The sequence below is a fragment of the Sminthopsis crassicaudata genome, chromosome 2, assembly GCF_048593235.1.
Source record: "Sminthopsis crassicaudata isolate SCR6 chromosome 2, ASM4859323v1, whole genome shotgun sequence".
NCBI classification, from domain to species: Eukaryota; Metazoa; Chordata; class Mammalia; order Dasyuromorphia; family Dasyuridae; genus Sminthopsis; species Sminthopsis crassicaudata.
In genome coordinates, this window is record NC_133618.1 from 531,076,199 (window position 1) to 531,103,935 (window position 27,737).

The 27,737-nt window shown below is 32.8% G+C and overlaps 1 protein-coding gene across 2 annotated transcripts in view; it reads right to left on the reverse strand.

Annotated features, from left to right (window-relative positions):
- Positions 1-27,737, reverse strand: part of ADAM10 (ADAM metallopeptidase domain 10) — a 142,173-nt gene that overhangs the window by 67,405 nt on the left and 47,031 nt on the right. For both annotated transcript variants that reach the window (XM_074294631.1, XM_074294632.1), the window contains exons 3-4: positions 16,918-17,036; positions 7,526-7,684 (exon numbers count right to left, since the gene is read on the reverse strand). In XM_074294631.1, the coding sequence (XP_074150732.1) occupies positions 7,526-7,684; positions 16,918-17,036 (278 nt within the window). The remainder of the gene's footprint in view (positions 1-7,525; positions 7,685-16,917; positions 17,037-27,737) is intronic.

Consider the following 27,737-nt stretch of genomic DNA (forward strand, 5'->3'; position numbering starts at 1 on the left):
CAGCATTTCTATATATTACCAGCAAAATCCCATTTAAATTAACTTTTAGACAGCATAAAATACCTGGGAGTATACCTGCCAAGACAAATCCAGGAACTCCATGAATGTGATTATAAAACCTTTTTAATACAAATAAATCATATTTAAATAATTGGAGAAAAAATAATTCGGCATGGAGAAGCAGAGCCAATATAACAAAAATAATAATCCTACCTTAAAATAATTTTACTCAATGCCATCCTGATTAAATTACAAAAAACTATTTTATTGAATTAGGAAAAAATGTTAAAATTCACTTGGAAGAATAAAAGATTAAGAATACCAAAGGAATTAATAGGGGAAAAAAACCCATAAAAAGAGATCTAAGAATACCAGATTTTTAAACTGTATTACAAGGCAATAATTAAAATTAAATGGTACTGGCTAAAAAAAACAGAAAGGAAGATTAGTAGAACAAAGACATACAATATATTATAGCAAATGATCATAGAAATGTGTGTTTGACAAATGTAAAGGTGTAAGCTTTGACGTAAGAACCCATTATTTGGTTTAAAAAAAAAGAAAAGAAAAATTATTGGGGCAATTGGAAAGTAGCCTGGAAAAAACTAGATATGAACCAATATCTTATACCATTTACCAAAATAAAGTCAAACATATATTCATGACCTAGACATATCAAGGGAGAGATCATAAGTAAATTAGAAGAACATGGAATACTAACTTACAGACTTATAGGTAGAAGAAATATTTATAAATAAACAAGAGATAGAGGGCATTATGAGAAGTAAAACAATTTGGATTACATTAAATTAAAAAGATTTTGTATAAATAAAACATGTAGGCAATATTAAAAGGAAAGCAGAAAGAAGAGGATTTTATAGACCGTTTCTCGGATAAAAGTCTCATATCAAACAAGAGAACTTTGTCAAATCTATAAGAATATGGGTCATTCCCCAACTGATAAATGATCAAAGGATATGAACAGGAAGTTTTTTTTCTTTTTTTTTTAATAAAGAAATCAAAGGTAGAAATAGTCCAAAAAAAACCAAAAAACAAACAAATAAAAAAAACCCAGTCAATCATTATTGATTAGAGATAAGTACATTAAAACAACTGAGAAGCCATTTCACAATATCCAACTGGTTATAATGATAGAAGGGAGAAATGACAAAAGTTGGAGGGGTTGTGAAAAAGTTGAGACTAATAAACTGTTGGTGGAACTGTGAATACATCCAATCATTTTGGAGAGCAATCTGGAATTATGCTCAAAGAGTTATAAAACTGTATATACCCTCTGATCCAATACCTACATTAGGTCTGTTTCACAAAATAATCAGGGGAAAAAGAAAAGAACCTATATGTTCTACAATATTTATAAGCAGTTCTCTTTGTGGTAGCAAAGAACTAGAAATGGATGGGATGCTCATTAACTGAAAAAAATCACTAAACAAGTTGTAATATATAACTGTGATAGAATACTACTGTACCATAAGAAATGATAAGCAAGTTGATATAGAAAAACATGGAAAGACTCGCAAGGAAATAAAGAGTGAAATGAGAAGAACAAGACAATGATGGATAATTACAGCAATATAGTTCAAAAAAATAACTGTGAACGACTAAGCTGTCCTCAGAATTATAAATATCCAAATCAACTACAAAGAAACTATGAAGGAAGATGCTGTACAACTCCAGAGAAAAAAACTTATGATAAAAACAAAAATTTTACACAACCACATACAGACACACACACATCCCCAACTCATATATACAATATATGAAAAAGCAGAATAGTAGTCTTCTCTAATGTGAAATGGGGACTCATTAAGACAGCTCAGAACTTAAAACATAACAAAAAAAATTTTTTTAATTTCTTAAAAGTATAATGACATATCCTTCCCCATATTAAGTAGGAAAAAAATCATGTTAAACAAATTAGTAGTTAATTCCATGGGAACCTACATGACTGGACAATTAGCAAAACCATGTCACAATAGAATCTAATTAAAATATACAAATATAATGTTATTCTAAATAGCATTGTTAGTGAAAACATTACACAAAATGAACTTAATTCACTACTCAACTGTGCTAAATAATAGCAAATAATAAAGAGCAGTACTCCCAGGAAATTTACTATTTTAAACTCAAAGATGGTTTTAAAACTCCTGTCTTTTCTTAACTTGGAAGCAGAAAATTCAGGATTAGGGGCCTTTTACAAATTTAAATGTTCCCCAAAATGTAAAACATGCTACAAGTATTAAGTACACAATGAAAAACGGTTTGTAACAAATTCATAGAATGTTGATCATTTGAATTTTATATTTAATGATTTATCAAATTCTTATCAAGGTTAAGATTTTGAAAACCTGACATTTAAAAAAACATTTCCAAAATAATCCAACACATTTGTATTTGCCTCAAAGTTTGTCAATGATATAAAATTTCTTCAATAAGAAAAACTGTTCATAACAAATTTCTAATATATACTTTCAAATTCACAGGAGAGTTCATTTTTGCTGGCTACTATATTCACTGTAAAAAGAGACAATGATATTTTCCCTCTAAAATACGGACAATGTAATTCTTTACAAAAAAAGCTTTTGTGTAATTAATGAATAAGACCTCATTGAGATGCTAAATCATTCCATGCCTTGTAGTTTCCCTGAAATGGCTAAACAGCATATTCTTTCATAAAGAATGGCTCATGGGTGTAGAAACATTCAGCCTATTTAAAACAAGGATTGGTCTCATAGGCACTCCCTTTCTTATACTTCCCCATTCCACCAAACTTCCTAGTTTTTTTTATGTTTTACTCTATTATCAGAAGAGAATCTATAAATAATAAATATGGCATCAGATACTAATGCAAAAGACATAGTTAATTCTAGCATCTAGTGCAATGAAGGAGAAACATTACAAACACTCAACCAGATCAAGACTGAAGTTCTGCTACCCAAAACACTATAGCTAAGTGGAAGAATAAAGGTCCCTCAATAGGTTTCCACTTTCCTTAGTTGGCTTGTGAATTCATTAGAAGACAGCTAGCCTGTTAGGAACTTTAAAAAGAAAGGCACTATGTTCATTTTGGAAGTTAATTATTTTACTATTATCTTATTTTATTCTCATCATGACTATGAGAAATATACTATTATTAGCCCCATTTTACAATGGAGGAAGATAAGCGTGTAAGAGATATGAAGCATCTGAAGAACTTCAACTCCTGTTTTATTAATTTCAAATCCATTGTTCTTTTATGCCAAGATGCTTCTCATTAACTAGAAATCTAATTAGACACAATATATCTTAAATATTAGTTTGTGTAAGACACAGTACAATAATGCAAATTAAAATGTTTCATAAATATATAGGAGACAGATATACTTTGTTGAGTTGAAATCCACCACACCAGCATTTGGTACTATCACTTTAATTCAGCAAATTTGGGGGTGACCATTTCTCAGTTTATCTCTTTTCAACGGCTTCTAAGATCAGGATTTAGTATTTGTGTGAAAAATGAGAAATGCTAAAGGGAAAATAAATACACTAATACATTGATAATAAAGTGTAAGATCTATATCCAAAGAAATCAATGAAAGGACTCAGATACAAAAATATTTACATTATCTCTTTTTGTGATAGTAAAAAAAATTGGAAACTATAAGAGATACTGACCCAACTGGGGAATAGCTAAACAAGTTATGATATAAGAATGCAATGGAATACTTTTGTGCTATTCAAAAAATATTTAAGGAGATTTCAGAAAAATCTAGAAAGGCGAACAGTAAGCAAATCCAAACAAATTATACAGTAATATTAATATTGTAGTGAGATCAACTGTGAAAGAATTAATAACTAATCAATACAATAATTTACCACTATTCCAAAGACCTCAGGTTAAACAATGCCATTGACCTCATAGAGAATTGATGGACTCAAGAGTTCACATTAAAGGGTTTTTTCCCCCCACTTTCTTACTTTACTTTTCTGGAGCACAACTGATATATTTTGCATGACTATATATATATATATATATATATATATATATATATATATATATATATATATATATATATATATATATTCATGAACATAGTATTTCTTGCCTTTTCAATGGCTAGGTAAAGTGTAAGGGGAAAATAAGAAATGTAGAACCAAAAATAAAACTAAAATTTTAAAAATCAACTGCATTTCTATATAATAACAAAATGCAAAAATTAATAATAGAAAAAAAATTCCATTTCAAAAAACTACAAAGTGCATAAAATCTCAGAAGATGAATCCATCAAAACATATAAAAGACATACAGAATCATTGCAAAGTGCTCCATAAAGAAATAGAGAAATTGAATAGCTAGTGGAATACTTTAATATTCATGGCTATGTCATGACATGATTTTTTAAATGACAGTGTCACCAAAGATCATTTGTTTTTAAAGCTATTTTGTTCATTTTAATTATGTTTGATTCTTTGTGAGCTCATTTGGTGTATTCATGGTAAAGATACTACTGGAATGGTTTGTCATTTTCTTCTCCAGCATATTTTACAAAGATATGAACTGAGGCAAAAAGAATTAAATGACTTGCCCAGAGTTACACAGACATGAATTTTTCTGATTTTAGGCCCAGCAGACAATCCACTGCACAACCTAACTATCCTATTTAATTCAATAGCAATCACATTATCAAGGGGATTCAATCCATACCTTAGTTCACTATGTCATTTCCTACTTATTCAACTCCAAGGACTTTCAAAACGTCTAAACATTTCAAAAAGCTATACCTTTACTTCAAGATTAACAAAATAAAAATTTTTTCAGAAAGCAGTCAATAGGGTCACTGGCATTCTAACAGCTCAAAAAGTAAAGATCAGAGACACCCTCTCCCATCCAAAAAAAATTTCCCTCCTTAACCAAAGAAAAATATACAAATGTGAAAAATTGAAAATATTGTGAAAAACTACTGCAAAAATATCCAAACTTGAAAAAGAGAGAAAACTTTGAATATGAAGTATCTACAAATTCTAGGCATATTAAGAGGTTAGACAGGGACAGGAACACAAAAGAAGGGAAAAAAACCCCCCACCACCGAACCAAAATACAAATAACACTACTTATTTTATAAGAGATCTTTTATGGGTGACCTTTACCTTTAAATCTTCAGCAAGCCCATTATTGGTAATCATATATTACAGAATAGAGTTGATAACCATTTGACTAAAATATAAAATTGTAATTCCTCAAATTACATAATTCTTTTAAGATTAACTGGCATTAAAGTAAAAAAATTTCTTTACTCCATCATGCTTTAAATATTTCCTATAAAGTTCATGACAAAATATCTCTGCATATTGTTTATATCTATCTGCACGTGTAGAGTAAGAAGTTGTCATTGTGAACACTGTCAAAGCTAATAAGCTATGACCTTTCTCAAGGCTATTTTTCCTTCGATCCCACTTTTCTACCGAAACCATCGTATTCACTATTTTAAAAATAGAAAAAGTACTCCAAACCCAATAACAATAGCATATGGAACCCTAGATAGAAAACACAAGGATAGAAGAAAATACGCACAATCTGAGCCCAATCTATCTTCTGACCTCATAGGGCAATCCTCTATTTTACAATCCAATCAAACTCATCTTTCTCTGTACCAAAGTACATCTTCTCAAGTCAAAATTCTCTTTTTTCTTGGCAGTCCTTCATGCCTAAAATGTTCATCTTCATCTCTGGCCTCAGAGAATCTCTCTCTTTCAAGAAGTTACTCAAACACCATTTTCTGCACAAAGCTTTCCTAATTCTTCAACTATTAGAACCCTCCACCTTCCATCCCTAACTATCTTACACTTATTTTCTATATGTTTTCTCCACTATTACAATAAAAATTTGTTGAGAGTTGATTTCATTCAATGTATTTGCACCCAAAGTAACTAGCAAAAGTATCTGGCACATAAAAGGTATGTAATAAATGCTTGGTGGTTGACTGGGGAAGGAGATTGAGGGGTTAGGGGTGAGGGAGAGTGAAAGGTAAAGCAAATGGGATAGTATTTATCTAGTCTATAAAAAAGAAAACGGGGGTAATTAAATGGTGCAGTAGATAGAGCACCAGCCCTGAAGTCAGGGGGATCTGAGTTCAAATCTGGCTCAGAAACTTAACATTTTCTAGCTGTGTGACCCTGGGCAAGTCACTTAACCCCAACTGCCTCAGCAAAGATATAATAAATAATAAAAAGAAAAAAGAAAATAAAAAACAGCTTTATTTTTTACAGGGGAAAAAAAGGAAATTACTAATGTATCAAATAATTGAAAATTATGTGATATTTGAATGTATTTCTATGTAATAAGAAATATATAGAAAATTCCAAGAAAACACACCTTTTAGCACAGTGCCTAGCAAATACTAGTGTTTAATAAATGTTTATTGATTTCACTGACTGATTGGAAATTAAGTTATGCCAAAGAAATAATTAGTATACACTGATGATTATGCTTTAAAAATCCAAAATCATAAAAAATATAAACAAAAGATTTCAAAGAGATTGGAAGGGGATAAAGAAGTTTAACAGGCTATTGGGATTATATCCCAAAGAAATACTAAAGAGTGGAAAGGGACCTGTATGTGCCAAAATGTTTGTGGCAGCTCTTTTTGTTGTAGCTAGAAACTGGAAGTTGAATGGATGTCCATCAATTGGAGAATGGTTGGGTAAATTGTGGTATATGAAGGTTATGGAATATTATTGCTCTGTAAGAAATGACCAGCAGGAGGAATACAGAAAGGCTTGGAGAGACTTAAATCAACTGTTGCTGAGTGAAATGAGCAGAACCAGAAGATCACTATACACTTCAACACCAATACTGTATGAGGATGTATTCTGATGGAAGTGGAAATCTTCAACATAAAGAAGATCCAACTCACTTCCAGTTGATCAATGATGGACAGAAATAACTGTACCCAGAGAAGGAACACTGGGAAGTGAATGTAAATTGTTAGCACTACTGTCTATCTACCCAGGTTACTTATACCTTCGGAAGCTAATAATTAATGTGCAACAAGAAAATGGTATTTACACACATATATTGTATCTAGGTTATATTGTAACACATGTAAGATGTATGGGATTACCTGTCATCGGGGGGAGGGAGTGGAGGGAGGGAGGGGATAATTTGGAAAAATGAATAAAAAATTTTTAAAAATTTTAAAAAAATTAAAAAAAAAAAACCCACACATTTTCATGAAAATAACTACTAAATCAATGTAAACTTGTAAAACCTAATCATCAATTACAAAATTTTTTAGTTCAAAGAGAATTCTTATACCCAAATTAGCAAAACATATGTGGCAGATACTTACATAAAAATCTCATTATACAGAATTTGTACTCATAATGGTATTCATTAATTATAAAATAACTATGTTACTTTAATTAACAAATAGCATTAGAAAAGGATCCAAAGCTATGGCCCAATTTTTTGCATTCTGGAGAACTTTTTCCTTTTAAGATTAGTGGATAGTATGAAAGTACTTACTGATATCATCTTCATGATAAATGACAGAGTGAAATGGCAGAGTTCGATCCTTAATATATCTCTCTGCTGGTTCAACATAAAATGTGCCACCACGTGTCTGGATGAATCCTTCAAATCTTCCATCAATAACTGACCCATGACTCAGGGTTCCTTCTTCACCTATTAAAGAAAAACCGTATTATACTATTATCACATAAAAATAATCTTACCTTTAAAAATTCCCTCTTAAACTTAAAATAAAAACAAATCATCAGAGCATAATATTTAGTATATTAACTGACTATACATATTGTAAAACAAAAGTTATGATATATATCATAACATATTTAATAATTTTAAAGAACTATAATTTCACCAATTTGGAAATTCCTTCCAATTATTCAGATTGTAATCCTTCTAACCAGAACCTTGTTCAATTCTTATCCATAAATCCTCCATAAAAAATTTATCATTGTTATGGAGGCCTTGTACTTATTCTTCCAATAGTTCAGGTATATCAATGTACTGTTCAATTTGACCATTTCTTGCCTTCTATTTTCATTCATGCACCAAGGCTTTATGCCAAAAGGAATTCTTAAATATTAGGATTAAAGATGTACCAAATTAAGATAAAAACTTTAGAATCTGTAAATGACATTTTAGAAAGAATATTATTCTATTGTACAAAAGAAGATAATTTAGTTCCATCAACATTCACTATCTATAATATGGAAAATATGAAAGTTCTTTATTAACATGGTAAGTTTTAGAAAAACTATATGAAAAATGTTTTTCTCTTTTAATTTCTAAACTTACCTTTAAATTTTTCTGATCAAAAACGTTTTTACACACATTATCTATTTTTAACCTCACAGTAGAAGAGGCCTCAGGATATGAACATACAATTCTCAGACAAAGAAATTGAAACTATTTCTAGCCATATGAAAAGATGTTCCAAGTCATTACTAATCAGAGAAATGCAAATTAAGACAACTCTGAGATACCACTACATACCTGTCAAATTGGCTAGAATGACAGGGAAAGATACTGCAGAATGTTGGAGGGGGTGTGGAAAAACAGGTACACTGATACATTATTGGTGGAATTGTGAATTCACCCAGGCATTCTGGAGAATGATTTGGAACTGTGCTCAAAAAGTTATCAAACTGTGCATACCCTTTAATCCAACAGTGTTACTACCAGGTTTATATCCCAAAGAGATATTAAAGAAGGGAAAGGGACCTGTATGTGCAAGAATGTTTATGGCAGCCCTCTTTGTAGTGGCCTGAAACTGGAAACTAAGTGGATGCCCATCAATTGTATATGAATGTTATGTAATATTATTGTTCTGTAAAAAATGACCAACAGGATGATTTCAGAAAAGCCTGGAGAGACTTATATGAACTGATGCTGAGTGAAATAAGCAGGATGAGAAAATCATTATACACTTCAACAACAATACTTTATGATGATCAATTCTAATGGACGTGGCCCTCTTCAACAATGAGATGAACCAAATTAGTTCCAATAGAGCAGTAATGAACTGAACCAGCTACACCCAGCGAAAGAACTCTGGGAGATACAAAGAATTCCCAATCCCTCTATTTTTGTCCACCTGCATTTTTTATTTCCTTCACAGATAATTGTACACTATTTCAAAGCCTGATTCTTTTTGTACAGTAAAATAACTGTTTGGACATGTATACATATATTGCATTTAACTTATACTTTAACATATTTAACATGTATTGATCAACCTGCTATCGGGGGGAAAGGGTGGGCAGAAAAGTTGACGGGAAGGAGGGGAAAAGTTGGAACAAAAGCTTTTGCAATTATCAATGCTGAAAAATTACTCATGCATATATCTTGTAAATAAAAAGCTATAATATTAAAAAAAAAACAAAAACAAAAACCCCACAATAGAGGAGGCCTGGAAAGTAAGTGATATTATTAACTCCATTCTACAGATGAGCTAAAATTTAAGAAAGGCAGAATTCATATCCAAGTATTCCTAAAGCCAAATCCAACATTCTATTCCTATCCACTGAGTAATGCACTTTCTACAAAGCCTTCCACAATGTCTACAAACCAATACTACCAAGTGGACCCTGAACATATGAAAAAAAGGATAAAAACTGAAAGGAAAACTCATTACCATTTTTCACAACACATTTTCATCTTCAAGTTTCAATTATAATTTCTAATTCCTAAGAACCACCCACATTGTGTTATATAAAGTTTTCTCTCTAGATGAGATTTTTAGAGGAAAATAATATTAGACTATTAGCAAACCAACTTAAAAGAGTAAAGATAACATTGTACCTACATACAACATGTGACTGAAAAGACTAATTTGAACTTGAAAAGCTCTATCACAACTGAGCACAGATAATTCAAACCAACCTAGAACTTTATTCATATGAACCTAATTTAAAAGAAATCATAATTTAGATGATCCAATAAATAATAAAATAAAATGAAAAGGAAAAAATAGGTTATTTATGATTCTAGGTTCAGGGTGCAATTAAAATAACAAAATTAGCATATCCTACATCTGTACAAATTATCAATCCATTCAGTATCATTCTTTATTTTCTGTAAATTTTCCATAAAAAACCCATGATAGACGTCTTTTAAGTTCTTTTTTTTAAATCCCTTTGTAATTCTCTCCCTTTGTATTTCCTCTCTTCTTTTCCTTGAGAAGCTAAGCAATGTGATATAGATTACACATTTGAAATTTTTTTATGCTTCTCATAAGTCTTTTATTTTAAAATCAAATTTTCTCCTCAGCTTTGGTCTTTTCATCAAAAATGCTTGAAAGTTCTCTATTTCACTAAGTATCTATTTTTTCCCTTGAACTATTATACTCGATTTTGAGGAGTGGATTATTTTTGGTCATAAACCTAGGTCTACTGACTTCTGGTTTATCATATTCTAAGCTCTCTTCTTTTTTGATGTGGTAGCACAATCCTGATTATAACTGCATAATATCTGAATAATGTATTCTTGTCTGCTTGAACTTCTTTGACCTGAAAGCTCTGGAATTTGGCTATGATATTCTTGGGAGTTTTCATTTCACTTTTATTTTTACCACCATAAACCATTGGATTCTTTCAATTTCTATTTTATTCTCTGATTCTAAAATATCTAGGCAGTTTTCCTTGATATATGTTGAAACATGATGTGTAGGTTCTTTGATCATGTTTCAAACAATTAACTAATTCTTTATCTTCACCTAGTATAGTTGTTTTTCCAATGATATATCTCACATTTTCTTCTATTTTTTTTCTTTTCATTTTATTTTATTATTTCTTGGATCATATAAACTATGGCTTCTTTTAAATTAGGTTCATATGAATAAGGTTCTAGGTTCTTAAGTATTATCTGTGCTGGATCTGTGATAGAGCCTTTCAAGTTCATACTGGTCTGATCAGTCACACATTTCACCTAGGTACAATGTACTATCATTTTGGTCTTCTAAGATAAAACAACCACCATTGTTTTTAGGCGTCTCATGATGTAATTAATTTCCACTTTCCTGATTTTTAAAGAATTATTTTCTTTTTCTTTTTTTTTTAATTAATTGTATAATTTTTTGACAGTACATATGCATGGGTAACTTTTTAAAACATTAACCCTTGCACTCACTTCTGTTTCGAATTTTCCCCTCCTTCCCTCCACCCCCTCCCCTAGATGGCAGGCATTCCCATACATATTAAATATGTTATAGTATATCCTGGATACAATATATGTGTGCAGAACCGAATTTTTTTTGATGCACAGGAAGAATAGGATTCAAAAGGTAAAAATAACCTGGGAAGAAAAACAAAAATGCAAACAGTTTACACTCATTTCCCAGTGTTCCTTCTCTGGGTGTAGCTGATTCTGTCCATCATTGATCAATTGGATCTGAATTAGATCTTTTCTTTATTGAAGATATCCACTTCCATCAGAATTACATCCTCATAAAGTATAGTTGTTGAAGTGTGTAATGAGTTCCTGGTTCTGCTCATTTCACTCAGCATCAGTTCATCTAAGTCTCTCCAAGCCTCTCTATTCATCCTGCTGGTCATAAGAATTATTTTCTTTAGAAAGTTAAAACAATTAGATAAACAAGTCAGGGGCTTGAGGGGGTGGGGATGGGTTGTTTTTTTGGGGGGGTTGCCAGGCAATTGGGATTAAGTGACTTGCCCTGGGTCACACAGCCTGGTAAGTGTTAAGTATCTGAGGCCATATTTGAACTCAGGTCCTCCTAATTTCAAGGCTGATGCAATATTCAATGTACCATCCAGCTGCCTCTTTTGATTGCTGGTATATCTGATCCCAAGACCTGTGGTCTTTTTATAATGGCTGCTGCTTAATCCTGTACAATTCTAATTGTAGATCCAGCAATTTTGAATTGTTTTCTTCTTATTTCTTGAAAAATTTTCTCTTTGATCTGAAGGTTTCAAAATTTGACAATGATATTCCTATGTGTTTTTTACAAAGAATCTCTTTGAGGTAGTGATTGATTGATTTTTATTTTTCTATTTTTATTTTCCCCTTACATTCTTATCACTCCAGGACAATTTTCTTAGATTATTTCTTGCATTACTGTGTCAAGGTTTTTTTTTGGTCACAGCTTTCAGGTAGTTCAATTATTCTTATGTTTTCTCTTCTTGATCTGTTCTCCAGATCTATTGTTTTTCTTATGTTTCATATTCTGTTCTAATTTTTCATTCTTTATAATGTTTTGTTTCTTGGTCTTTTTGCTACATAGGCTTCCCCATGACTAATTTTAATTTTCAAAGAGTTATTTTCATCTTTAAGACTCTATATCTCCTTTTCTAGTAAACTTTTTTCTCATAATCCTCTTGTATTTCTTGGATGGTTTACGAAAGTTTTTAATCAGAGAAACTTGTAAATACTTTTTGATTATGATTACTGTATAGTTCCCTCCATTCTACTTCACCTTCCACTCTCAATTATTCTACTCTCTCTCTCCTTTCACCCTGCCCAACTCAAAAGTGTTTTGCTTCTGTAGCAATTCTGAGGTACCACCCCATCCCTCTCAAATTGGCTAATAACAAAGAAAAGAAAAATGACAAATGTTGGAGGAGACATAGGACAATTGGGACACCAATATGCTATTTGTGCCTCTTTACCAAGCAATTGGCTCTTCTTCATGAATTTCTTGCATCACTGTAATTTATTTTCCCAATTTTTCCTCTATATCTCTTATTTGATTTTTAAAATCCTTTTTTGAGTTATTGCAGGGGTGGGGGTAAGAAGACCTGAGAACATTTCACATTTTTCTTTGAAGCTTTGGATATAACAGTTTTAACTTTACAAAATGTTTGCTTATTTTTCTAGACTATTTCTTGACTTTTAACTCTATGCTAAAATGGGCTCTGCTTCTGGAACTATCTCTGTTTAAAAACTTTCCAAGTTTCAGGGCTTTTTGTAGAGTTGTTTTCAGAGCTAATTCTGGGGCCCTGTTAAGTTTTCACTTCTTCTAAGGTGGTACGATTTTAAAGACAGGTAGATTTACTCCTGGCTTGTATTCAATGGTCTATAAGCAGCCACAAAGTATTCTTTTCTGCTCTGGAATTGTGACCAAAGTTCTGGCTCCTCTACAGCTCCCAACTCTGTTGTTTTTGCTCTTCTTCACCCTAGGAATATAACACAAGACTGCAACCTGGATCCCAATATGGACAATGCAATCGAGTGCTGCCACCCCACCCCCATGCCAGCAAAGGGACTGCTCCTTACTGCCTATGAGATGAATAATCTGGAAGTCATCGCTGCTGCAAACTGTTTCATTTGCTCTAAGATCTACTACTGGTGCTAGTTAAGATTGCACTGAATTATACTGCACTTTCACCCCAATACAACAGATCATTTCTTGCTGAACTTCTAAGTTATCTTGGGCTAGAAAACCGTTTCACCTAGTCTTTTTGTATGCTCTATCTAACACTCTAGAATTTGTCAGGGCACTTAAAGTTGTTTGGAAAGAAATTTAGAAAAGCTCAGATTAATCCCTGCCTTTTCTCCACCATCTTGACTCTGCCCCCAAACTGAGGTTAATTGTCTTTCCATAATTTTCTTTTCCTCATTTTCATTTCTTTGCACTTTTTCTCTATCATTCTTATTTGATTTTGAAAATCTTTTTTTTTTTTTTAAGCTCTTCCAGGCATTCTTGTTGGGTTTGTGTTCAATTCAATGTTTTTCCCCTTTGAGGCTTTGTTTGTAGTTCTTTTGACATCACTATTTTTACAATTTGTTTCTTGTTCCCTGTCACCATCACAGCTTTTTTAAGGCCATACTGTTTGTTGTTGTTTGTTCAATTGTTCAGCCTATTTCTTGGCTTTGAACTTTATGTAAAAGTTGGACTATATTCCTGGTGTGGGGGTTATCTGTCCTAAGCATTACATTTTTTTCTCACTGCTGTTTTCAGAATTAGTTCTAGGAATCTAGGAGTTTTGGGGTGCTTCTAATGTGATGTACAGAAAGGCATAGTCATGGCTCTTCTGGTCTGCAATCTGGTCCTTACCCACAAAAGATTCCTAATGTCTCAGGACTGCCATCCTTACTGCTTCTCGGGGTCAATGCTCCTTTGGAACTGTAAGTGATCACTGTTCCACAGGGAACCTGTTCCTTCTTGACCAAAAATGTTCCTCTCTGCCTTTGAACTGAGACCCAAAAGTGGTATTAGCAATGGATTAGCCAAACAGCTTCTGGCCCAGCATCCAGAGCAGATAGAGGGTCCCCTATAATTTCTTTCTTGCTGGCTGTGAGAGTACCTTACCATCTTCTCGACTGAAAACTCCCAAAGTTGCTGCTGTTCCTGTCCCTACTGCCTGATCCCATCACTGATACTGCAATCATGTGGGCTCTAAGCCAGCCTCTATCCATGTCCCTGAATCACAAATCTCTCCTTCCAACCTTCTAATTTGTCATAGGATAAAAAAAGTTTCACCCTGATATTTTGTTAGCTCTTACTCCAGAATTCAATATTTTAAAGTTATTTAAAGGGGGAATGTTTGAGTGCTTTTTCTATATTATTATCTTCCTCTCATTCTTATAAGGTCTAAGGAGATATATCAAAGTAGAACTAAGACTATCAATTTGCTCTTCATCACAGAGCATATCTATCTTTATTTCCAGATATATGTTTCACTTATAGGAAGTATATGAATTTTAGTGATGTCTGAGTCCGCCAATAATGTGTTAGCTAATGTCACCCCCATTTGAATAATAAAACTTCTAATTCCTCAAACTACTTATTTCTCAAAACCTATGTCCTCCAAACCCCTTAATCTTACCATGAACCTAAAATGTCTCACTTTCATGATCAAGAACTCTGAAAGGCCTTTATGTGATCATAACCTCTTATTCAATTTTTCCTCAATAGCTTGTTTTTCTCCTAAATTTCTTCGTTCTCATTATGACTTCCAATCTTGTATTCTTGCTATACTACATATCTTCTTTCCAAACTTGACAAGATCTTTAAATTAACCAGTTCAACTCTGTGCTCAAAGCTCTTATTTCAGGCTATTATACATGTCTCAGCAAATATTAAAGATAAATTTTTACTCACACCTCTATCTCCTCCCAACTAAATGACATGCTACTGAATTTGGAGGTCAAAAAACCATCTAATCTCAAGCATATTTTCCCTGTAACAAGGCAATATTTTTTATTTCTACCTGGTTCTGTCTCCTACTCCCCAAAGTATTCCAAATCTTTTCTCTCCCTCAAATTTCCCACATCTTTCTATCCTCTGCTTCAATTTAACTAAGACTTTCACCATATCTCTCTAATAAAGGAGGCATTTTCTCTAAACTCCTTTTTCTTCTCATCTCATCTCAAATATTCCTTCTCAAAAGATTAAAACAAGGTATCTTTTTCCCATCCCTTCTTGGTATATCCTTAGATGCTATTCTTCTATACTGCTTCAGCCAAATAGTCCCAATAACATCTTCTTTCTCTTATCTATCATTTCTATTATTGATTCCTTCCCTGTTAACCTACAAACTCATACATATCTCAATTCTTAAAAACTCTCATTAGAATGTGTTATAGCTTTAAACTATTACTTTAAATCTCTTCTTATTTCTTAAATGTCTTTCTTCTCTCATTTTTCTAAAACCTCTGAAAACTAGTATCTGACCATCATTATATGAAACTTCTTTCCAAAGTTAACAATGATTTCTCAAATATGAAATCTTTCTTAAAATATCATCTTTCTTGGCCTGTGATACCAGGTATTGCTGACTACTATCTTCTCACTGCTATTCCCTCTGGGTTTTTTAAGACACTTTCATTGGTATCTTCTCCTGATTATTCTCAATTTCCACTGCTCTATCATGGATTGTCTTCTCTTTTTCTCTTTATAGTTTCTCATTTAGTGACCTTATCAAACAAGGGTTTATAATAATATCTCAACTCAGATGATTTCTCCAATCTTTATAATCAGCCAGAATGGTTCCTTACTACTCAAAGATAAAATGTAAGCTCCATTGTTTGGCTTTTCAAATCTTTCAGACTGTTCCTAAACTATCTTTCTAACCTTATTACACATTACTAAGCAAAATTTCTGTCTTGCTATTTTCACTATGCAACACTTTTCTCTCCCATTTTTGATAGACTATCCTCTATGCCTACAAAGTATTTATTGAAGTACTACCTTCTACATAATCTTATCCTTCTGCCACTCCATCCAGCTGTCAGTACCTTTCCTCTCAAAATGAATTTATGTATCTGTTCTATATACATCTATAAATGTTGTGTTGACTCTCTCGTTAGAATACAAACTGTTAAAGGGAAAGGGATATTTTTCTTTTCTCCTTTCTCCAACACCTAGTGGGTTCTTAACAAACGTTTATTATATGACTGACCAATGTTACAAGTATAAAACTTCTCAGTCAATTCTTGTATAGGAATCTAAAAACTATATCAATATCTCCCTCAGACCTCTTTTTCTGCCACAACTTTTGGTCTTAACCTATTTCTGGATTTCTAACAGTGTTATAAATAAGAACTCCAGATAAGGGGGATATTACTGAATCTTTCTAAAAAGATTTAATTGCCAATTTTTGCCTTTAAAATTTAATGGCATGATAAAAGAAAATTCATACGTTTTCTAGCCTTCTATTACAAATCATCCAAAAATAAAAAATTCGGAACTGAAATAAACTTTACAATCAAATTGGAACATTAGAACAGGAACTTATACTCTACAGTTTAAAAAGGCAATGTTCAAGACAACAGCATTCACATAAAATTCACTTTTGCAGAAACATTTTTGTCCTTCTAAATGAAGTTTTTAAAATAATTTACTCATTTACCTGATTTGATTTGTTTATTGTTTTTTTTTTTTTATTTTGCAGGGGGTGGGGAGAAGGGAAGGGAGGAGAGTATGTTGAACTTACCATAAATGTGTCCAGTGTAAATGTGAGAGGTATCATAATCAAGTATTTGATCTGACATTACTACTTTAAAGTCATCAGTGAAAAGGGATGTATCTCTCTTCATTCGTAAGTTGAAATGTCTGCAAAGTGAGGGAAGAAAATTGAATTTAAGAAGATTCCAATTTCAAACAATTTTTAAAACTAGCAAAGTATGAACTGAGAGTTATAGAAATCTACTCAAGTCTCTGAACAAGCTATTCTTTATGCAAAAATAAAATTATAAAATATAGAGACAAAATTTTATATGCTATACTTAGCATTTGAATAAAGGAACTTTCTGAATTACATACCTCAATTATAACTGTGCATACACATACACATAAGTAAACCTTGCTTCCCAAATTCATCCCAACACTATATTAGACCAAGCCAAATGACCAAATTTCTCAACCTCACCAATTCTTTTCTTCCCCTTAATGTGTCAGGCAATATGTCATATCCTGCACTCTCTTTCATTATTTACAGCTAAGTAGTCTAAAATTTAAACATGTATCTTCTTTAAACCTGTCTTTCTCATTCTGTGTATGTCAAAAGGATAGGTAGACAAAACAAACTATTTACAACCGTGTGAAAGAAGGCTTCAAATCTCTAATAGGAAGAGAAATTTGATTCAAAACAACCCTGAGATTTCATCTTATACTGAAGTATATTAACAAATGTGACCAAAAAAGTGGAAAGAGTAAATGTCAGGAATTGTGGGAAGACAGACAAACTAATGCATTGCTGGTAGATGTGTGAAATGACACAATTCCAGAAAGTCATTTAAAATTAAAATGAAGCACCTATAATGTACTTTTTGACCAGAGAGTTCACTATTAATATACCCAACAAGTAACTGACCAAAAAAAAAAAAAAATTAAGGCCTACAACTACAGTATTTTATAGCAACAGCAGCAGCATTTTGTTAGCTTAGATCTTGAAACAAAGCAAATACTTATCAATTTAAGAATGAAACATGTACTCACATGATTAGAGAACAAACTGTGGTACACAAATAAAGGACCTATTACTGTGTTGTTTAAAAAAAAATATGAAGAATGAAGAGAAGTATAGCATGAACTGATTATAGTCAAACAAACATACGCAGGAGCTATAACCATGGGAAATGGAAAGTACAACCACCATAATAGGGAGAAAAGTCAATAGATATGGAAAATCATACATAATTCAATTTATTTTAAATATATGATCAGTTCTGCTGAAATTTCTTCTTTTCTTCCTTGTGACACTAAACTTATTTCTTAAAAAAAATTTTGACCTTTGCTCTATATTAGTTTGTTCTATCAGTGAGCCAAATAAGAACTTTAACCCTGGTTGCTAATGATATACTTTATGGGACAAAATGAAAGTCATAAGTTTAAAGTCAAATTAAATCTAATGAACCATCTAATGATCAAAACAACCTGGAGAAAAAATTTCATTTTTAACAAGTACTTCTTTATATGCCAGAAACTAGATTAGGTACTAGGGCTACAAAAGCAGAACTACTATAGCAGTGGTCCTCAAACTTTTTAAATAGGGGGCCAGTTCACTGTCCCTCATACTGTTGGAGGGCCGGACACTGTCTCCAGTGCCGGAAGTATGTGTTGCTAAAGCAAGTTTAGGTCGAACTTCACTTCCGGTCTGATTTTGCCTTAACCTGGTGGGCTGCATAAATGTCTTCAGCAGGGTGCATCTGGCCCGAGAGCCGTAGTTTGAGGACCCCTGTACTATAGTCTTTGTCCCCAATTGACATTTTAAACTCAGCCCAGCCCAGCTCAGTTCAGGTATAAACAAAATAAGTATTTTAGAATTTTTTTAGATAAGACATAGGATTTCCTTGGTATAGGGAATCTTTCTACTAGTACATATAAGAATTTGTTCAATTACTAAAGGTCTTAGAGAACTGCCATGGGACACTGAAAGGTTAAATAACTTGCCAAGGATCACCATTTCCCCATTTGTGTCACAGATGCGACTTGAACCCAATTCTTCTCTAATTCTTAGCCAGATCTCTATCGACCACATTATGGCATAGTTCACAAAACATAGACAGGATTAATTTAGAGAAGGAAAGCAGTTGCAGAAAATGAGTTGAGCTTTGATGGAAATTTAAGGATTTTAAGGGAGGATTCTAGACATAAAGAAGTGTACCTCCCTAATTTATTTGCAAAGGTGAGTGGAGAATACTATACACACTGTCAAACATGATTAGTATTTTGATTTGCTAAATTACTTCCCTTTTTTTCTGTATTCTTTCTTTAAAAGAATGGAAGAAAAAAACATTTATTAATTACTTAATATGTGCCAGTGCTTTACAAATATTATTTCATTTAATCTTTAAAGCAACCCTAAAAGCAGGCCTGGTGTTGTTATCTTTATTTTACAATTGAGGCAGAAGCTAAATGATCTGCCCAGCGTCATAAAAACCTAAGGCAGGATATGAACTCAAGATTTTTCAGATACCATGCACCAGTGCTTTACCACTGACGCATCTAGCTGGCTCTTACCAGGATGGTTCTCAGAGTAGGGGAAGAAAAAGAACAAATGAAGACAACATAAAACTTAAGGATGACCAAAAAAAAAAGTCAACAAAAAGAAACTAAAATTGTTTTAAATTGCTTAAGTCTTTAGTAAAAGATAAAAATAAGCTTCAAAATTACCTTTAAAAGACATAGATACCTGTTACCAACAAAGTCCAGCAACAAGAGATACAAAGAGAAAATTCAGTTAAAATAACTGTTGATAATATAAAATATCTGGGAGTCTACCTGCCAAGGCAAAGTCAGGAACTATATGAACACAAAATACTTCCTACAAAAATAAAGTCAGTTCTAAAGAATTGGGAAAATATCAAGTGCTCTTGAATAGGCCAAAGGAATATAATAAAAATGACAATACTACCTAAATTAATCTACTTATTAAAGTGCTATACCAATCAAATCCCCAAGAAATTATTTTACAGAGCTAGAAAAAATAATAACAAAGTTCACCTGGAAGAACAAAAAGGTCAAGAATTTCAAGGGAATTAATGGAAAAAATGCAAATGAAGGTGGCCTAGCTGTGCCAGACCTAAAACTATATTATAAAACAGTGTTCATCAAAATCATTTGGTACTTACTGCTAAGAAACAGAATAGTCGATTACTGGAATTCATTAGGTTCACAGTATAAAATAATCAATAACCATAGTAATCTAATGTTTGACAAACCCAAAGACCCCAGCTTTTGGGATAAGAACTAACTATTTGACAAAGACTGCTGGAAAAATTGGAAACCAGTATGGCAGAAACTAGGTATAGATTAACACCTAACACCATACCAAGATAAGGTCAAAATGGGTTCATGATCTAGATGTAAAGAAAGATATTACAGGAGCAGTTAGTTGGTGCAGTAAATAAGAGCACCAACCCTGAAGTCAGGAGGACCTGAGTTCAAATCTAGCCTCAAACACTTAACATTTTCTAGCTGTGTGACCCTGAGCAAGTTACTTATAACCCCCACTACGAAAGAAAGGAAAAAAGAGAAAAAAAGAATGATTTTATAAACAAATTAAGAAAAACACAACTAGTTAGTTCCTCCTAGTTAGTTCCTCCTAGTTCCACAACTAATTAGTTCCTCCTAGACTTTCTTAATCCTATACCTATACAGGTACAGACAGTACCAGGTACTCAGAGAAAGGAACTTATGATCAGTGCTTGGCAGTCACCATTCATCTTCCTTAACAGAGTCCACAACTATACTAAAACTGGAAAGAGGAACTTGGCCTCCAACTACCCTTTCTCCAGCAGCCAGAATGAGGACTTAGGCTCTGATCAATCTCTTTGTGCCAGAAAGAGAAAGCTAGCTTTTTAAAAGGGTAATCCTATCAGTAATTTTATATCATATTCTAAATTATCTGCTACTAAAAGATAAAGTCTTTTCAACCTATCTATTCACTAAATCTATAGAAATACTTAAGAGACTATGTTAGTTTGGCTAGCTATGGTGTTAGAGCTAGCTCTTCCTAAAGGAGAGGGTATAATTCTATAAACAAACTTAAAATAATGCCAAAAAATGGGCAGTTGGTAGCACAGTGAATGGAGTGGTATGCTTGGAGTCAGAAGACACATCTTTCTAAGTTAAAATCTAGCTTCAGACCCTTACTAGCTATGGGACATAGCTATGGGCAAGTCACTTAACCCTGTTTGCCTCAGTTTCCTCATCTGTAAAATGAGCTGGAGCAGGAAATGGCAAACCATTCCAGTATCTTTACTAAGAAATCCCAAATGGTCAAACACAACTGAAACAACTGAACATGCTTTATGTATTTGCTTGTAAATATATAAATAAGAACTAATGAAATTTCCTCTACATTTTTAACATAAAAACCTATAATTTTGTTCTAAGGGGAAAAAAACTATCATTTAGTCTAAATCTAACTATGTGTTGCTAAGGTATATTGAATGTCAGAAGGGACGTGATCATAAGAAATTTTAAAATTATCTAATTCATGCTCTAATTTTATAGTTAGAAAAAAATGAAATACAGAAAGGCCTGAAGCTAAGTACATGGGGCAGTTAAATACTGTTGAAGCAATTTAATATTTAAATGGCTCATAATCTATCCACACTATCTTCAATATTACTTTCTACCTCCCTTTAAAATGAACACTCTTACCCAAGCACACTGTTTTCCTCACCATTCTTCAAATATGCTTTTTTTGTCCATCTGACTATAAAGCCTATAATCATGTCATGCTTCCTTAACCTTCTTCTACAAGAGTTATACATATTAAATATTCCTTTCTTACCTAAAATTCTTATTTATAAATAGGAGCTTACAAAGTATCTTTTCATAGACTTGATAATGCAGTTCCATTATTATGTTATAATGCCCATCTTCTTAATTACAATGTAAGTTCTTTGAAGGATTAAGATTATGTCTTAAACTTTTGGACAAACTTTAGGTAAGTACACTTATGGGATACTCTTGTGTGGGAACAGATCACAACCTAGGAATTAGAAGAGTTAAGAACTAGAGAGTGATTTCTCAGGCAACAAAAGTTAAGTGACTTGTTCACTGTCACATACTACTAAATATTTAAAGGACAGAATTTGTACCCAACTATTTCTGACTTCAAGTTCAAGGCTCTTACCATTATATTATGCTGCCTCTACAATGATCCATTTAATATTGAGTAAATATTTGCTGAGTAAGTGAACCAACAAAATAACAACAAGGATATTCAATCAATAATAGCTAATTAACTTTTTTTTGTTATGCCAAATATTACAAGTAGCATGACAGGCTGAAATGAAAATTAGAAAGCTAAGGGGAAAAGATATGAACTCAAATTTTAGTTTATGAAAAATTTCACAATGCAAAATGACAAAACTTAATACTAAATTCTATTGTAAATGTTAATCTGACAGATGTAATGATGATTAGGAAAAATAGCCAGAGTTTAGCAGCAAAACAGGTACTAGTAAGATAATTATTAACATATAAAATCATACATCTAAGTTTATTAAATCTTTACAAATCATAGAGCTCATTTTTTTCTGTTATCTAATACTTATATTTAACATATCATGGACCGATTTTGCATTTACAATTTTAAGGATATGATTTTTAAAGGATCATAAATCTATCATTAAAAGAGATCTCAGTGATCAGATTGTACAAACACTTTATTTTACAGATGAAGTAAATGTGGAAGCATTCTTTTAAAACTGGTATACCTGGGCAATAGGGCATGGTGAAGAAGTCAAAGAAATCCAAAATTAGTGAAACCAATTAGGAAATGAGGAAATGTCTCTCCTGTCTCCCCTCTTTAAATGGACACTGGGGAGTGTGTCCAATTCCATTTTCCAATCAGAGGGGCAGAGGATATCAATGAGGTTTGATACCAAGGCATATTAGATCTTGCAAAATGATAAGATTTCCCAAAGACAAGTTTATTGGAAGCATGTGTAAATAAGCCAAAGAAGTCCAAAATGAGTGCAGCCTGTTCTGGAACTAAAGTGTCAGGAGTAGTTTCCTTTTCATGTCTGCCTCTTCTGCTGTCCATCCTGTCCTGTCTGGGTCGCTAGTGGTGCCCTTCCACATATCTGCAACTTTTTCCTCTCAAGTTTTGGTTGGGTCCAGACATAGCTGGTGATTTCAGTTTCAGTGGGCCTTCTCTCACTTTTCTGTCCTCACCCCAGCAATGGTCTCTTTCTATTCTTTCTCCCTCCCTTCTTTACAATCAGGCAAATCTTCATTATGTAAAAAAATGGTTTACAAAGAAATATTCAAAATTATTTAAAGTCAGAAATGTCTGCATTTAAAAATGCTTCTCTCTCTACCTTAAACAATAGGGTCAGGGTTAAGAAGAATGATGAACAATTTAAAACAAATAAAACTATGCTATAAATCCCTTACTACCACATACTATATAGGTTAAATTCAACAAAAGTTTTTCTAGGGGAAAAAAAAGTTTCAGGAAAAATGTCAATAGAAAGGTAAATTGAAAGACAAAAGAATGATTCTAGGCAAAATGTAAAATAATGAGGTAGGCATGGTCTCCCTTTGTGCCCCAGCTCTTTATCATTAACTGCTTATAAAATTGAACTGTATCTTAAATGAAATCTAGTTTTTCCCAATTAATGTTTTTTCCTGATCCCCACTAAAAAAGACACCAATCATTCAATTTACCCAATTAGTACAATGAAGTATAAAAGTTGGGAAATTCCATCCCAATATAATCACTTTTTCAGCATCTCAATTTCTTCCTTTTCTTTAGCACATACTACAAGTTTTCCCAATTGCTTTTTAACAGCTTCAGTCTACTAACCTCCAAGGACAGTGTCCCACATTCCTCAAGAACTTTTTTTTATTAATACATCTCTCCATTTCCATCCAATGGCATCATAATAAGTGATTTCACCAATCATGTTTATGCCAATACCCAGGGTTTCATACTTCTTTGAAGAACTCCTCAACTTTGACCTCTATCTCAATTCTACTTCATCAGCAATCCAGAATGAATCAAACAAACCCAAATCTTTCAACCCTAAAGCATGTGTGCCAAGCGTCCTATCCTATGGAAAAGGTTTCTTGAATTCTTCAAATAGTACTTGAAAAAAATTAGCCTTAAGAGAATTAGAAGCTCCAAGAGGCAAAGGAGAATAGAGAAAACATTTCAGGTCTGAGGAACAACCTTTGAAAAGGTAAAATGACAAGAGATAAACTATCATGCATGAAGAATAGCAAATGGACCAGTCTGACTAGAATAAAGAGTATCTGATCAGTCAGAGAGCTGGTTCAGGAGTGCCACTACTGGGTTTGTAATCCAAAGAGATCATAGAAAAGGGCCACATGTGCAAAAATCTTTGTGGCAGTCCTTTTTATGGTGGCAAGGAACTAGAAACTAAACAGATGCCCAGCAGTTGGGGAATAACTGAATGAATAAGTTAAGGCATATGAATGTAATGAAATATTATTATTCTATAAGAAATGATCAGCAGATTGATTTCAGAAAGGTTGGAAAGGCTTATATGAATTTATCTAAGTGAAGTGAATAGAGCCAAAAGAACACTGTACACAGCAACAACACAATTATGTGATGATCAACTGTGATAGATCAGGCTGTTTTCAACAGTAAGTATCATCTGCATCCAGACAAAGGACTATGGAGACTAAATGTGGATCACAACATAGTATTTTCACCTTTTATTATTGTTGTTTGCTTGCTTGCTTATTTTCTCAGCCCTCCCCCCACCTTTGATCTGTTTTTTCTTGTACAGCATGTTAAATGTGGAACGTGTTTAAAAAAACTGCCCGTTTAACCTACATTGGATTATTTGCTGTCTAGGGGAAAGAGGTGGGGAGAAGGGAAGAAGAAAAATTTGAAACACAAGGTTTTGCAAGGGTAAATGTTTAAAACTAATTTTGCATGAGTATTCAGTAAGCAAATAAGCAAGATTATATGATGATCAACTATGACACTTACTCTTCTCAGTAGTACAGAAATCCAAGACAATTCCAACAGACTTGGAAAATGCCATCTACATCCAGAAAAAGAACTACAGAGAATGAATGTGTATCAATGCACACCATTTTCACCTCTTTTGATGTTGTTTATTTTTATTTTATCTTGCAATTTTTCCTTTTTTTCTGATTTTTCTTCACAACATAACTGACATGGAAAATATTTTTAAATAATTTAACATGTATTACTACATTAGATTGCTCGCTAATCCTGGGGAGAAGAGCGAGGGGGAAAAAATTTTCAAACTGAAAATCTTTCAAAAATGAATGTTGAAAATTATCTTTACATGTAATTAGAAAAATAAAATAGTACTGAAATTTAAAAAAGGTAGGAAAGGAGGGAAGAAGGAAAGGGAGAAGGGGGAAGGGAAAAGGGGGAAGGGAAAGAAGAAGGAAAGGAGGAAGGAAGGGAAGGAAGGAGAAAAGGGGTAAGGGGGAAGGGAAAGAAGAAGGAAAGGAGGAAGGAAGGAAAGGAAGGAAAGGAAGGAGAAAAGGGGTATAGGGAAGTAAAAGAAAAAGGAGGGTGGGAAGGAGGAAAGGGAAGGAAGGAAGGAAGAAAACCTGGAGGCTAATTTAAATGCCAGGAGTTTATATTTTAATCTTAGAGGCGATCATTATACAATGGATCTTCTTGAGTAGGGGTGTAACAGACCCACATTTTGGAAGTATAAATAAATTCTCAAATTACTGTTTCCTATTTCAAAGTCTTGTTTTCCAATAAAACACTCCCTTGGAGACAAGATTATAAGAAAATAGAATCCCCTAATGAATATTGATGCTAAAATCTTAAATAAAATATTAGCAAAAAGACTACAGAAAATCATCCCCAGGATAATACATTATGACCAAGTGGGATTTATACCAGGAATGCAGGGATGGTTCAATATTAGGAAAAATATTAGCATAATAGACTATATCAATAACCAAATTAAAAAAAACCCTATGATCATCTCAATAGATGCAGAAAAAGCATTTGATAAAATCCAACTTCCATTCTTACTAAAAACACTTGAAAGTATAAGAATAAATGGACTATTCCTTAAAATAATAAGGAGCATACATTTAAAACTGTCAGTAAACATCATATGTAATGGCAATAAACTGGAACCTTTCCCAGTAAGATCAGGAGTGAAACAAGGTTGCCCACTATCACCATTACTATTCAATATTGTGCTAGAAACGCTAGCCTCGGCAGTAAGAGCCGAGAAAGAGATTCAAGGAATTAGAGTAGGTAATGAAGAAATCAAACTATCACTCTTTGCAGATGACATGATAGTATACTTAGAGAACCCCAAAGACTCTGCTAAAAAACTATTAGAGATAATTCTTTAGCAAAGGTGCAGGATACAAAATAAATCCACATAAATCCTCAGCATTTTTATACATTACCAACACAATCCAACAGCAAGAGATACAACAAGAAATTCCATTCAAAATAACTGTAGATAGTATAAAATATTTGGGAATATATCTACCAAAGGAAAGTCAGGAATTATATGAGCAAAATTATGAAATACTTGCCACAAAAATAAAGTCAGATTTAAATAATTGGAAAGACATTGAGTGCTCTTGGATAGGCCAAGCGAATATAATCAAGATGACAATACTCCCTAAACTAATCTATTTATTTAGTGCTATACCAATCAGACTCCCAAGAAACTATTTTAATGACTTAGAAAAAATAACAACAAAATTCATATGGAAGAACAAAAGTTGAGAATTTCAAGGGAAGTAATGAAAAAAAAAATTAAATGAAGGTTGTCTAGCTGTATCTGATTTAGAACTATATTATAAAGCAGCAGTCACCAAAACCATCTGGTATTGGCTAAGAAATAGACTAGTTGATCAGTGAATAGGTTAGGTTCACAGGGCAAGATAGTGAATAAAAATAGTAATCTAGTGTTTGACAAACCCAAAGATCCCAACTTCTGAATAAGAATTCATTATTTGACAAAAACTGCTGGGAAAATTGGAAATTAGTATGGCAGAAACTAGGCATGGACCCACATTTAACACCACATACTAAGATAAGATCAAAATGGGTCCAAGATTAGGCATAAAGAACGAGATCATAAATAAATTAGAGGAACATAGGATAGTTTACTTCTCAGACTTGTGGAGAAGGAAGGAATTTGTGTCCAAAGGAGAACTAGAGATCACTATTGATCACAAAATAGAAAATTTTGATTACATCAAATTAAAAAGCTTTTGCACAAACAAAACTAATACAAACAAGATTAGAAGGGAAGTAACAAATTGGGAAAACATTTTTACAAAGGCCTCATCTCCAAAACATATAGAGAACTGACTTTAATTTATAAGAAATCAAGCCATTCTCCAATTGATAAATGGTCAAAGGATATGAACAGACAATTTTCAGATGATGAAATTAAAACTATTTCCACTCATATGAAAGAGTGTTCCAAATCACTATTGATCAGAGACATGCAAATTAAGACAACTCTGAGATACCACTACACATCTGTCAGATTGGCTACTACACCTCTCACTGGAAAACCAAGCTGTATATTCCTCAATCTCCATTCAAGAAGGAGAAGGCAGTAGAGTACTCATTTCCCATCCAGCTGCATTTACTATGATCTTGATTTCTCACAGTGTCTTTGCACACTAGTATCTTGCCCACCTCATCCCTCTCCCACTTTTCTGCTTTCCTTTTTTTGGTATTGGCTTCCTATACAATTGTAATTGTTAGTATTTCCCCAGTTGATTAGCATAGGGCCTCGTACATAGTAGGAACTTAATAAATGTTTACTGACTATCAACAATAAT